This window comes from Homalodisca vitripennis, chromosome 2, assembly GCF_021130785.1.
Source record: "Homalodisca vitripennis isolate AUS2020 chromosome 2, UT_GWSS_2.1, whole genome shotgun sequence".
NCBI lineage: Eukaryota > Metazoa > Arthropoda > Insecta > Hemiptera > Cicadellidae > Homalodisca > Homalodisca vitripennis.
In genome coordinates this window covers 29,220,219-29,235,472 of record NC_060208.1, presented here as the reverse complement: position 1 = coordinate 29,235,472, position 15,254 = coordinate 29,220,219, and the positions used below count along the sequence as shown (strand labels likewise).

At 32.6% G+C, this 15,254-nt stretch overlaps 1 protein-coding gene across 1 annotated transcript; it reads left to right on the top strand.

Moving 5' to 3' along the window:
* The first annotated feature begins 475 nt into the window (after positions 1-475).
* Positions 476-13,328, top strand: LOC124353743 (ATP synthase subunit d, mitochondrial). Its single transcript, XM_046803731.1, has 3 exons — positions 476-676; positions 5,570-5,738; positions 12,995-13,328. Exons 1-3 carry the CDS (start codon positions 555-557, stop codon positions 13,220-13,222), a joined length of 519 nt encoding a protein of 172 aa, XP_046659687.1. The 5' UTR covers positions 476-554; the 3' UTR covers positions 13,223-13,328.
* Positions 13,329-15,254: the final 1,926 nt, after the last annotated feature.

The window sequence follows — 15,254 nt, the reverse complement described above, 5'->3', positions numbered from 1 at the left end:
ATATCTTCGATATCGAAAGGCCTCACAAAAAAAAATAAAAGTATTAAATATTGGTTTTATGTTTTAATGCAAGTAAGTAATTAGAACAGTAACAAACTCATCAGCGGCGTGCTATTCAGTTTCAGACAATATCAACACTGTACGAACCGACATAAAATAAATTGAAATGAAAAATACGTCTTTATTTCTGAGTTTAAGTTTGGTATTGTAAAAAGTCTTCTCTTTCATTTCACCTACAAAATTAAAATTAAATAAATAAAAAAATCAAATATGGAATTATTTTAATTGTAACGATGCTGACACTTCAGAACATTATTTAAAAATAATTTAATATTCTAATAATAAATCATTTCTGGTTGTATTAATTTTCTTATCTCCACCTTGCTTCGTATAAGAACACAGCATTGTTGTTTTCAAACGTTGGTATCACTTAAATCAGGTGAGCCTCTTACAGATCATAAAAAAAAACTATTGATATTCTTCTGCTCTTTGTCGTTTAACCTGGAGAGGTCGTTCAGTGAAGGTGTGATTTGTGGTAGTAAAATAATTTTAGAATGGCTGCGAAAAGAGTGGCTCAATCCGCCATAAATTGGGCAGCTATTGCCGAACGAGTGCCTGCTGAACAAAGGGCCCATTATCTTGCTTTTAAAGCCAAATCCGATGGATACCTTAGAAAGTAAGTTGTCTCCAATTAATGGGCACCTAGGGATATATTAACTTGTTAAAATGCTGTAGACCTAGTATAATAGCAGAGTATTAGTTTGCTTTATATGTGCAAAGACTCAATAATTTGAAATTTGCATTTTCTTTAATTACATTTCTTCTTTTTAATCATGCCTGCCTGCCCATAGACCAAAACAAAATATTCACATTGATACTGAATTTTACATGAAGGTCCTACTAGGCTATATAGGCTTTCTTTAATTTTATACTCATATTCTGTATTGTAGCCTATTGGTTTAGGATTTAAGATTTCAAGAGTTTACAATCAAAAACGTTTCAATGTTCACTTTCGTTTGAATGATTTGAAGGATAGGATACGACAAGCGGACCCGGTCTTTTATATCAAAGAATGTAATCATTGATACCTAATATTCGGATCTCAAATCCTAGACTATCAATCGATATAAAGTATCTATAGTTCCCAATAACAATCATATGTGTTAAATTAAAATCATCATCATCATCATCGTCAGACGTTTCCGTTCTCACGGGTCGTCGTACACAGCCTCCTCCACTTTAGTCTATCGTTCCAGGTCTCCTCTTCATCCACCTGTATTTTCTGTAGTCCCCTTCTCTCTATGTCTTTCCACACTTGGTCCTCCCATCTTCCTCTCGGTCTTCCTCTTGGTCTTCTTCCTCCTTCCTCCTTCTCCAGTGCTATTCTAGGCATTCTATTATCTCCCATCCTCTTCACATGCCCCATCCACTGTATTCTTCTTCCTTCCATTGTCTCTTGCAGTGAAACTACCTTCAATCTTTCTCTGGTTATTTCGTTCCTTATTCTATCTCTTCTTGTAGTCTTCTCTATCCCTCTTAAAAATCTCATTTCTGCAGCTTGCAATCTGCTTAAATCATTTTTAGTCCACGTCCACGTCTCTGCTCCATATAATAAAATTGGTTGGAAATAAGATTTATACATCAATACTTTTGATTCTTTCCCAATGTTCCAACTCCACACAATCTTCTTTACCATATTGAAAAACTTTCCACTCTTCCATACTATTCTGTTTCCTATCTCTTCTCTTATTGTGCCCCTATCTGTTATGATACTTCCTAAATAAATATGGATCTAATATTTACAGTGATGAAACAAATTATTATAACCAAAATTAGGAAAACTGAAGACGGCCATATTGGCTCCTCTCACAGTTACAGTTGTTTCTTTCCCACGAATTTTACATAATGGGTTTTTCCGCACGAGTCTAACATGTTGAAGTCATGAAAAACATATGTCTTATCATCTTCCAAAGCAATGTTGTTTAGTTTTCTAAAATTGACTGTCATTTGTTACTTATATAAAATTGAAATATTACCTTACTGACTTGAATTATTTTTTAGTGTTTACAGCTGCTGATATAGATTATTTAAGTTAATTGTTCAAAATAATTAATCAGTATCGATGGTTATGATTAAGTAATATCGTTTGCCAATTTCGATATAAAAAACCGGGTCCGCTTATCGTACCCTACCCGATTTGAATGGTCACTTTGCATTCGAAAATGTTAAAATTAGTAGGCCTACACTTAAGTTATCATGTACCTATTTTTTTTTTTTTTTTAATATAATCACTGAATTAATTCATTATGATATAAATTAAACAAAGTAATTTTATTATAAAAGTAAGAAACATATCTACCTATTAAGCATCACACAAATACTTTTACAAAATTTAATTTGTAACAGGATAATCGTAGAATAAGGAGCGTCATGTATCCTAGTAGTTTGCATATTAATAATGGAATATTTATAAATATAATTATAAAATCACTACTAATATAGCCTGATATTCAAAATAACAACATGGCTGACTGACTACAGTCCCAGTGAAGTGGCTCCAGTGAAAAGTGTATATAATGTGGTAATTATCCAACAAACATTGCTATATGTGTGCACACAACTTACCTGGAACATCTGTAAGTCCACTCACTTGAGTTTTCAAGATAATATGACGACACAAATAACTGACCCAACTTCAAGAAGCTATGCATTATTAATTATTATGCATTACTCTTTTTCCTTAATGGCACAATAACACTGTAAATTTGACCATATTCAACAAGAGATTCTTTATTTGACATTAATAGTCAAATATATGACGTCACACTTGCCAGATGTACAGCACTTAATCAGTGACATCATCACCAGCTCACACCAACAGGTGGCAAGTGTTCCACATCACTACGCTGTGACCTCTGCCACTGACCCTGACATTGCATCAGCACTACCTGACACCTCGGCACTCAGCACTACAGTCAGCCAGCTGTCCGTGCTGCACAAGACCTGAAATTCATTTTAGCCTCAACACATACTAATTTTAACATCTAACATTAAATATCAGTCCTGCTGTTTACAAATCACGTTATCCAAAAAGCTGTACTTTTTTATCTACAGCAACTACTGGAATCAGTCAAACCAGCATATAAAAAACTGTAATTTTTATCCTCCCTCACTACTGGAATCAGACAAACCAGCATATAAAAAACTGTAACTTTTATCCTCCCTCACTACTGGAATCAGATAAACCAGCATATAAAAAACTGTAATTTTTATCCTCCCTCACTACTGGAATCAGACAAACCAGCATATAAAAAACTGTAACTGTTATCCTTTCTTACTACTGGAATCAGACAAACCAGCATATAAAAAACTGTAATTTTTATCCTCCCTCACTACTGGAATCAGATAAATCAGCATATAAAAAACTGTAACTTTTATCCTTTTTCACTACTGGAATCGGACAAACCAGCATATAAAAAACTGTAATTTTTATCCTCCCTCACTACTGGAATCAGACAAACCAGCATATAAAAAACTGTAATTTTTATCCTACCTCACTACTGGAATCAGACAAACCAGCATATAAAAAACCGTAATTTTTATCCTCCCTCACTACGGGAATCAGACAAACCAGCATATAAAAAAAACTGCAATTTACAAAAAAATAATGTCAAAATTTCCGTGCGGAAAGTGCAGAACTGGAGTGAGATTTTCAGGAATCAAATGCACAGGTCCCTGTCAACAATGGTTTCACTCAGCTTGTCAAGATCTAGGACTACTAAATAAAAACACGAGCAAGTGGTCTAAGGCGCAGATTGAAAGCTGGTATTGCAATTACTGTATTAAGAAATCTCAGCCTCTAAATGAATCCTCCGTGAAAAACTACATTTTTAGAATGAACATACTTTATTTGACATTATTTGGCAAAAAAATAAAAACATTCCTTGAGATAGTACCTAAATTCAACCTCAGATCACGTGAGTGGTCATGAAGGTTGTCTTTAACTTTGGTAATATAATTATGATTACCTAATTCAAGTGCCTTACATGCCGCCTGGAGTAGCCATGATAGCCATGTGGTGATGGATAATCTCTCGCTTGAATATGAATGCGATCTAGCGGAATAAATAAAAAACTGTTTCAAGTAGTTTTTGTTGTTCCCTCTAGATTGTAGTTGTTCTTTTATTTATATCTTTCAGGCCCAATTGATGGTATTTAATTAGTTGTTCCAAGTAATCAGCTGATTCTATTTCTGTCTGTTTAGTGAATACAGGTTGTAACCTCACTTTTACATTACCAGTTGCCTTGATTGTAAACGTTTTGTTGTGTTTACTGTGAGTAAATAAGACTTACAGACAAATTTTTGGCTAAGATGCTCCCCTGAGACTTACTACTCAGCATTTTCCCGCCACCATGCCTGCTAAAGATAAAATAGAAAAGCCAAAGAGAGCATGCCACGTGTGCGGACAGACCAGCGTCGGCGAGCAGCGGTGCTGGGATTGCACCGTTCCACTTTGTGTGTCCTGACTGTTTTCGCGCCTTTTATACCATCAAAGATTTATGAGGACTTGTGTACTGCTGTTACTAACTTGTACCTAACCTGTACCTTAATATGTTTATGAGAAAATGCTGAATATTTATTTTATACTCATATTTTGTAAATATAATAACCTTTGTGCATAATTGGATTAATTTCTGTATATATTTAATAAAAACCTCACAAATGTTTGTTTAATTGGGTGTTTTTCATAAAACATTTACTATAGTAAATACAAATCACAAATCGCATAACAAAAATCGAAAATAAAAAGTAACTAATTTTTTAGGACACTCTTACTGAGGAAAACCCCACCAGTCAAAGGATTAAATCTGTACAGCTTATTACACATTATTCTTTTGAAAGGTGATTGATTAAGAACACATTTACTATGTGCTGATTAACAAATAAACGGAGTTTCCAAGACCAGTGGGGCATAGTCCGGAGAGATTGTGGAAATTGAAAATTGCCTATTTGTTAACCAGGAAACCCAAGAATGTTTATATAAAATTTCAGTACAATCGGTCCAGTAGTTTTTAAGTGATTAACACATACACATAGAGACACCACTATTTTTTATATAATAGTATAGATTTATTTGAATAAATTGTGTTTTAACAAAAAGTCTACAAAATACACATTGTGGGTCTGATATTTCTCGCTAGATACCAAATCTCCAAAAATGGTTACAACAATTATTAGTCACCAAAGGGTTTGACGGTATTTTAATGTTATATGTAAAATATTTATTAACCCTTAAAATGCTGAAGAAAATTTTGCTTCAGTTCATTTAGCGCACATTTAAAAATTGATTTTCAATATCTAAATCTGGTAATTATTTGTGTTTTTACATAAATGTTTCTGAAAATGAAATCCAATAGATATTACATTTCACAGTTAAATCTTACCATCGAAATTGCAATGTGAAAAATAAGTCTAATGAATGGACACTGAAGTTAGTTATATTGTTGACAGCTCTGCTTCAAGAAACATAATCTTATAAAACATCTTCTTAATAGTGTTGTACTTTCAGAGTCGTAGCTCTGCCTGAGCAGCCACCCAAGATTGATTGGGCCATGTACAAGAACAAGGTCCCTAATCCAGCCATGGTTGATGAGTTCCAGAAGAAGTATGATACATTCAAGATTCCTCTCCCAGAAGATAATGTGTCTTCAATAATAGCTGCCGAAGAAAAACAAGCGGTACGCAGCTATATTTTAATAATAAATAATAGTTTAGTTATTTTTTAGTTTAGTTTTTATAAACAAATACAAATTAGGTTCATTATCTTAAAAGTGTCGTCTATAAAATCGTTGTATTTGCCGGGTACAAATATTTCGAAAAAGAAAAATTAGTTTATTTATACATACAGAGTGTTCACAAAAGGGTATCACAAACTTCTGTGGGTGAGAGTATTCATAATTTCAAACAAAAAATGTCATAAATATAGGTCGAGAAATATCTCATTTAGCCACTAGCCGTCATTTTGTATGGTTTATTAAGAGATTAATATCTATAAAACTAGTTCAGCTAAAGAAATCAAATTTGGTACATAGGTTTAAATAGATAAGAGGAAAAAAGTGTTACTCTCTTTAGTATTAACAAAATGGTGTCTGTTGAACTTTTTAGTAAAAAAGAAACACAAAAACACCAATATAGTTATATAACATTTACTAGACACCAACTATTTAACCCTTTTAGGACGACAAAAATTTTGGTTATTTTTTAGGTACGCATTTTTTGACGTGACCATATTTCATAGCGAACATACCAAAGAAGACGACGGTGAAATTGGGCAAAATGTAGTAGTTTGATAAATATATTATAAGTCCATTATTTTAAATTGTCCTTACACACCATTTTTTTATCCACATGTACATAATTAAATTGTCTACAATATGGTAGCATTTATTACTATTTACAATAACCAGAAAAATTAAAAATTAAATAAAATTTTAGAATTTTTTATTTTATTTTTTTATTTTATTAGTTTGGCTTCAGTTTACTATGATAAAAAAAATTTTTTTTACTGTGGGAACTAATATTACTATGTTTCTTTACATAGTTTTCAGTTTAAATATACAAAATTTTATTAACATTGGTTGAGAAATAATTGTTTTACAACAAAAAAAAACTTACTTTCATTACTACAAAGTACCATAATTATATAAAACGGACTAAAATAAAAGTCAAACAATTTAAAGTGGTTTTTACTTACCATATAAAGTGGTTAACAGGTCAAATTTATCACCACAGGTATTGAAAATATGTAGTATTGCTAAGAAAACACTAATAAAACACTCACAAAAATATATCACTATATACAACATGGTCTAATTAGTTAGCACATGTATGTTTTGGAAAGCAAATCGGGTGACACCCTTCCTTGCAAATTGAACAAATATAGGAGGCTCGTTTCCTTTTTCTTGATTGTTGACTATGTCCACCTTTTTCTGAACAAAACCCAGCAAGTTTTTTGTTGATTTGGAGAAAGTTTTTACTAATTCCTTGTTTTGACGGTTACCATTGACTTGGTTATCCCCAGCGCCATTACGCATATCAAGCCAAGATTTAGAAATATCCCCTATAACATTTTCAATAAATGGAAATCTTGGCATAGGTTTTATTTGTATTTCTTTGCATTTTAGTGTGTAGAGAATATACGCATTTAATAACATTCTAGAAAACAAGTTAAATGTAACCTTCTTCAATATTTTACTTGTGCGTCTCTCGTCAATATATACACACATCATCATGTCAAAGGCGTCTATCCCGCCCATGAACTTGTTGTAGGAAGCCACAATTGATGGTTTTATTTCATTTATAATTCTCCCACGGCGACGTTTGGTAATTTCTTCAGATGTTATGGTAGTGTTTGTTGAGACTAATAAAACGGGCAATTTTTGGGTTTTCTTTTCGCGGTATGCCAACGCAACCAGATTTCTTTTTTTGTTGTACAACTTTTCTCCAACACTGAACTTCTTTTTTATACTTTGTGGTAACCCTTTCCTATTTCTGCGAATGGTACCGGTTACAAATGTTTCCTGGCTGTACAAAACATTGGCCAATTGAATGCTGGTAAAAAAAGTTGTCAATAAAACACATGATACCCTTTTCGTAGATAGTTTGCTGCTTCTAATAGCTTCATCACAATAGAGGGACCAAGACCATACTTTTTCATTTGCTCTTTATCTTCATTGGACGCCTTTCCTTTATAACAAAAGAATTTAACAACAATATTTGGATACCGAATCACAAAGTGCCCATAACTTGATACCCCACCTATGGTGATGTTTATTAGGCATGTATTGCATTAAACTGGTTTGATTTTTAGTGCCGATCATACTCTCATCGATTGATACTTGCTGGTTACATAAATAATAAAAAGGAAATAATCTGTTACAATGGTCAAAAATTGGTTGAAATCTAGCGCAGGCATCATAATTTGGCTCATTGGGTTTTGCAACTTTTGACGTGTCTACCATGTGAAAAAAAGATAACAGATTTTCAAATCGGTCACGTGAAAATACTCGTGTAAACCATGGTGTTTCAGAGCAAGTTTTACTCCAGTACGACTTTATCGTTGGTTTTTTTACCAAAACCCATGTTAAGAATTGTAGCTATAAATATACGCATTTCTGGGACAGTGACAGGCAACCAGGACCGGAAACGACTTCTTGGAGAAAGGGTGTCTCCTTTCATCCTGAGAAAAGATTCTGCATATCTGTTTGTTCTCATTGACAAAAACAATTCAATCAGTCCGGTAGTAAAAAATAATTTAAAAAATCAATAGGTTTTATTGCATTTTGTGGTATATGTTTTGGACCAGGAGTTTCTTGATAGTCAAAATGGTGTTCAATGTTAGGTGGGCTACTCTCAACTACTTCCTCCCAATCACTTTCAATATCATCATCGTCGTCATCAGAACTGCTCAATACTCTCCTATTTCCAGCATTAGGCCTACTGTCAACATTGTCAGATTCGCTGTCAGATTCATTGTGAAGGTATACTCACGGGTAACCTAATATTTTTGGGCGGGGATGGTGTGGGGTTAATAAAATCTTTTAGAGTCATAAATATATCTTCAAGCTGGAAGTCAGGGTCTTCGTCCGTGTCGTCTACAAAATCAGAACTAGAATGTTCAGATGCACTTTCTGAGTATTGTAACTCACGGTCCAGTTCACTGCTGTGATCAGCTAAGTTAAATTGATCCATATTCACAAAAGAAGTTGAACAAAACACATTTCACTATAAATCTATAAACACTAAGTTTATAACTGATCTGAAAACAATCAACTATAGTCAACGCGACCGCACTGTGACTGACTGAATGTAAACAAAACTAGACGGAATTGGCGCGCTCCGCCGACTGGCACTACAATAGGCGCTCACGTGCAGCTGTTCTAAAAATAGACATATGTTGTATTGTTTGGCCAAGATAAGTTCCGAAATACTCCATTTCCTGTCTCAGGATGTGCCTCTACAAGGAAAACTAATTTTGTTCAGCGTATTTTCGATATTACGTGAGTATTATGCAAACGTAAACCGGCGGGCACATAAAAGTCCGCTCGTCCTTCTTCGGTTTAAAACTAGTGCGGACTATTGAAAGCCCGCATCGTCTTCTTCGGCAAAACTAGTGCGGACTATTAATAGTCCGCTCGTCCTAAAAGGGTTAAACAATTTAACTACAATTCCAACGGTACTTGTTTCAACAAAATCCGTCAATGCATAGCGTAAGCGAGCACGGCCACTTTAAAGATAGGCTTGTACAAACTGGGAGCAACAAACATTTTGTATTTTGATAGGCATTAAGCAATGGACAAAGCACTATGAGTAAAACCCTTCACAAAAGTATTTTTTGCATTAAGATTTAAAATCAAATAAGCTTTATCCTACCACTAGATTAACGATATCTACAATCTTTTTGAAAATAATAGCAATAGTTTATCTCCATCTAAATAATTGACTACCCTATAAATTGTACTATTTTTCTGGACAGGATAAGTTACTACTACTACTTATAATTAGCTCTTGTTTATTTACCTAAAAATAATTATTGCAAAGTCTATGCACTATATTCTACGTTTTATTTTATAGTAAACCAAAGAACTTGATCAAAACATTTTATTTATGCCATAAATTTTGGCTAAAAGTTAAAAGTAAGTACAAGGGAACAGGGTCCAGGAAATTCCAGAGGTAAGAGTTAAATTTTTACACATGAACTAAACTATATGTTAACTCTGGCTACCAAGTGATGCAATTTCTAGATGTTAGCATCAGCTGGGCTCTCAGTTTGTGTGAAGTTTAATGTGGAATCATTTAAACTTGAACAATTTTCATCTATTAACCCCAGCCATTTTTCCATGGACTTGCCAAAAAGCTCCCACTCAGAGAGCGGATGAGGAGATATATTCAAGACAAGTCGTGTCATCTGCAAGTTGCGAGTTTCCTATTAATCTGGCGCACAAAACACTAGATTATTTTACATAATTTAGTGTTGTGATCTTTCTATTATTTTTTTATTTTTCTAGATTTCCGTGATTTTATTAACATTTCTCACGAGCAATGCTCACATGAGAGGATATACACTAGGTGTAACTCAGGTACTGCTGATGATTTCTGCAGCAACGTTCTATCACTCTCAACAAAGTTGCAAAAAAGCAATTTTATAAAGTAACTATAATGCTTTTTTTTCTGCAGCAACGTTCTATCACTCTCAACAAAGTTGCGAGAAAGCAATTTTATAAAGTAACTATAATACTTTTTTTTCTGCAGCAACGTTCTATCACTCTCAACAAAGTTGCGAAAAAGCAATTTTATAAAGTAACTATAATGCTTTTTTTCTGCAGCAACGTTGTATCACTCTCAACAAAGTTGCAAAAAAGCAATTTTATAAAGTAACTATAATGCTTTTTTTCTGCAGCAACGTTGTATCACTCTCAACAAAGTTGCGAAAAAGCAATTTTATAAAGTAACTATAATGCTTTTTTTTCTGCAGCAACGTTCTATCACTCACAACAAAGTTGCGAGAAAGCAATTTTATAAAGTAACTATAACGCTTTTTTTTCTGCAGCAACGTTCTATCACTCTCAACAAAGTTGCGAAAAAGCAATTTTATAAAGTAACTATAATGCTTTTTTTTCTGCAGCAACGTTCTATCACTCTCAACAAAGTTGCGAAAAAGCAATTTTATAAAGTAACTATAATGCTTTTTTTTCTGCAGCAACGTTCTATCACTCTCAACAAAGTTGCGAAAAAGCAATTTTATAAAGTAACTATAATGCTTTTTTTTCTGCAGCAACGTTCTATCACTCACAACAAAGTTGCGAGAAAGCAATTTTATAAAGTAACTATAACGCTTTTTTTTTCTGCAGCAACGTTCTATCACTCTCAACAAAGTTGCGAAAAAGCAATTTTATAAAGTAACTATAATGCTTTTTTTCTGCAGCAACGTTCTATCACTCTCAACAAAGTTGCGAGAAAGCAATTTTATAAAGTAACTATAATGCTTTTTTTTCTGCAGCAACGTTCTATCACTCTCAACAAAGTTGCGAAAAAACCATTTTATAAAGTAACTATAATGCTTTTTTTTTGCAGCAACGTTCTATCACTCTCAACAAAGTTGCGAAAAAGCAATTTTATAAAGTAACTATAATGCTTTTTTTCTGCAGCAACGTTCTATCACTCTCAACAAAGTTGCGAAAAAGCAATTTTATAAAGTAACTGTAATGCTTTTTTTCTGCAGCAACGTTCTATCACTCTCAACAAAGTTGCGAAAAAGCAATTTTATAAAGTAACTATAACGTTTTTTTTTATCCAGCAACGTGCTATCACTCTCAACAAAGTTGCGAAAAAGCAATTTATAAAGTAACTATAATGCTTTTTTATGAAAGTAATGGTAGCATTCAATAGAGGATAAATAAATGCATTGATTAGTATGAAGTTCGGTACTTTTCGATTTTTGATACGAGTTGGAGAGAAGAAGAATATTGTATGTAATTTTTATTCTTGTCATATCTTTTCTGTTTTTGGATAGTTTTGGATGTATTGGATAGTTTGTTTGTTTGTGTTTCTTGTTGCAAGTATATAATATTATTTGAAGTTGTTATTGTCAAGTGGTATAAACATGTTTTGAAACATGTTTTGAATGGTATTTCTCTTTCACGGGAGTGATGTTGTGAAACAAAAAATTAGTGTTTTGTTTCAAAATAACCTAAAATTTTTAATCTATGTAGGCCTAGGTAGGAGTGTCAAGTTTGTTATTTTAGCAAGTTTTATTTATTTTATATGTTGAATTTTACCAACATTACATGCATTTGAAGTGGATAGGAACTATTTAGATCAATCTAGTGATATAAGAGTTCTTAGAAAGTGAACCAGTAGACCATGCCAGCGTGGTGAATCTGATTGAGCATAGTTTGTTATCTCAGTGCCCCAACCAAAACTATGTTTAAAATTGTACATTTTTATAACAATTGGGAATATGTGATCACAAAACAGAATGTGTTTAGTGGATAAATAAAATTTTATTTTTTCAAATGAGAACAAATTTGAACATTGCTTCTAACTTTGAAGATATAAAGTTTGTCATGTAAGAAAATGTATGTTTTCTGAATTCATAAATATGATGAGTTATGCTACATAATTTTGTACTTATACTTGATGAATTATACGTTATTGCTAACTCCTGATGTTATATAATACTGTTCCATGTGAGGAATAACTTATTGTTGTAATATAGTATATTACCAGTGGGGCAATGTCAATTTTAATAAAAAATGTTTTGTTGCATGTTTTATAAATTTCAAATAAAGTTTAGAAAATAAGTCCATCAAACTATATATTTTCTGAAACTAGAGAAATGTATAAATAATTTTTATATTTTGGAATTTTTATTTAGTACAAATATTCTACTTCTGTATGTATCCCCACCCCCTTACAACAAAAAAAATATAAAAAAGTTTCAAATTAAAAAAAAAGAATTTTACTTATGTACACGTAAGCATAGTAAAAAATATGGATTTTAATGAAAAAAAAAATTATATATGACAATGCATAATCAAATAACTTTTATTAATTCTTATATTTTTTATAAAATATCTCTGCCCTGGAAAAGTGGTCTGCCAATAGAGGTAATTTAGTTGCTAGTTCTTCGGTTAAGTAACCAAATAAATTTATTTTGGACATATTAATATTGGAAAAGGAAAGAAAGAAAATCAAAAGTATGTGGATTTTTTATAAAATATGATTACTATATGAATATTTGAACTTTATTCATTAATGTCATATTAGTTTATGTCTAGGAAATATATTTTATTACATACTATAGATTATAAAAACTGCCTTTGATAATATTGACATTCTTTTAGACAAAATGAATATGTAGCCTAAAACTTCAAATTTTTCCTCATCGTCCTTAGATAATTACAAGTGCACTGAAAGTTAAATTTGCTTTCAGGCGGCTAATGTTCAGAAATTCAAACAAGAATCCGCTGCCCGTATTGTCCAACATGAAGAAGAATTGAAGAAGTTGTCTGCACAGATTCCTCTGAAGGAAATGACTTTAGAAGACTATGCCTATGCTTATCCCAATGACTGCTTGGACCCTGCCAACAGACCAACTTTCTGGCCCCACACACCTGAAGAGCAGCCCGGAGAAGATGACAAGAAGGATGAACATCACTAGAACTGGGGCGCCAATAACTAATGTAGAAACTTGATAACAAACTCTTCTCTCATTTGTTTTTCTTTGTTAAAATAAATATAATCAATAAAACCAATATGAAATAGTTTATGTTTGTCTTGAGCTTCCTATACATTTTCCTTGAGCCTAGCAAAATAATAAACTATAGTACATTGTTAGAAAGTGGAATGTCTACCCAATGATGTAGTTTTTCAGATTGGTTTATAACAAGACATTTAGTATATTTTACAAATATTCATATAAGATTGTTCAAATTTATGAAAATAGAATGAATAATGAACTAATATAATTTAAGAGATGTGGAATACACTAAAGTAATTCATAATATTTTTAGAAAAACAAGATATTTAGTTTATGAACATTATTTTTAATATTTAATATTCAGTTAAAGACATGTTGAAGATAGAGTTTGTATTGGCTATTCTTAATTTATTCACTACATTGAGAACACACCAACCAATACTAATCACTTTTTATTTTTGTGAGGCCTTTCGATAGCAAGGCTATCCTTATCTGAAGTCACCTTTAAGCTGTTGGTCCCTAGGTTAAGTGTTAGAGAGGGCTTCTTAGCCCTAACTTCGCCTGGTAAAATGACATCTTTACTTTTTTCACCAATAGGTGTAAAATATTACAGTAACAGTATAACCCCAGATGTTACTGTTAGACCATTATTGAGTTTTTTAGACTAATGCCAGATCAATATTACTCTTTTTTCACTTTGTATAACTGGCCACGCTACTGGACGAAGTGGTCAGTTTTATTTCTCACTCACTCAACTCATTATTTTTACAAGTATTTCAATATGGAAAATCAAATTCATTTATAATATTGAAGTTTAAACGTTTGCATTTTATAAAAGCTTAAACTATTACAAAATTTTTAGAACCAGAATAATTTTGTATTGTGATTTTCTTAAAAGAATGGACAAATTAATTTATAAAACACAACACATACATAAATTACAGTAATGTATTTGTACATGTCATGATAACTAAACTAAACATTGGCATCTACATCTGAGTTAATAAATCCATTTACAAAGTAACAGGCTTGATTTGTGAGCCGTTTGGAAATCTTTAAAATTTAATACTCTAGATTTTTTTAGGAAATCTGTTAAAGAGCTTGATTTTCAAGTACAAGTCATTGGTATGTCTTTTGTAATAATTAGAATTGGCAATATCTCTCGTACATAAACTAAATTTTGGAACATAGAAATGCATGGATGTCATTGTTATTATTAATAAAATATAACGCATAATTACCCCTGCCCAGACTAAACAAAATTCTAACGCTCCCTTCTGCTATAGGAAAACCCGACCTGTTTGCATTCAACCGATAAGAATGAAGAATCTATGGTAAGCAATTTTAACTGAGCCATTAACTCAGGTCTTCATTGTAAAAAAACTCGACGGCTTTGAAATTAAATTTTTTATCCCTTATAAACCTACGATCTAAAGTAACGCTTAAGACCATTATTAGCCGTAGACAATCAGTTGACTAAGAAACTTTAGCCCAGTATTGGGCTGAAAAAGTGCTCTAGTCTATAACGCATCAGCATTTTTGTACAACAGTACCACCACTAGTTGTGCATATACATTAGTGCCCCCCGATCCAGCTAAGACACAAAAAGTTGATGGAGCAGAGTCCAGACCCCGTTGTCAAGTAGTAGTACTACTATTTTTAGCAACTGATCTTCCACGGCTAGTAGCCCCAATTTGATTCAATACGCGCAACACCACCGTGGACCAGTGATACAACGGGTTGTACCACTAGTTGTCCACAGCTAATAGCGGGTTAAGAGCTTTACCGACTTCAAAATATTCTTGTATTTCAATATTTCTTAGAGAGAAAAGCATGCATTCATTTTTAAGAGATTGGACTCAAACCACAAATAGGCTGAACTTGTACCCAATTTTTTCCTAAGGGAAAGAGACTTTTGTCCTGCACTTAGTACTAAAATAACCTTTGCGCCTCCCTAACTTGTATTTATGTCCTCAAACTCTGAGACTTTTAC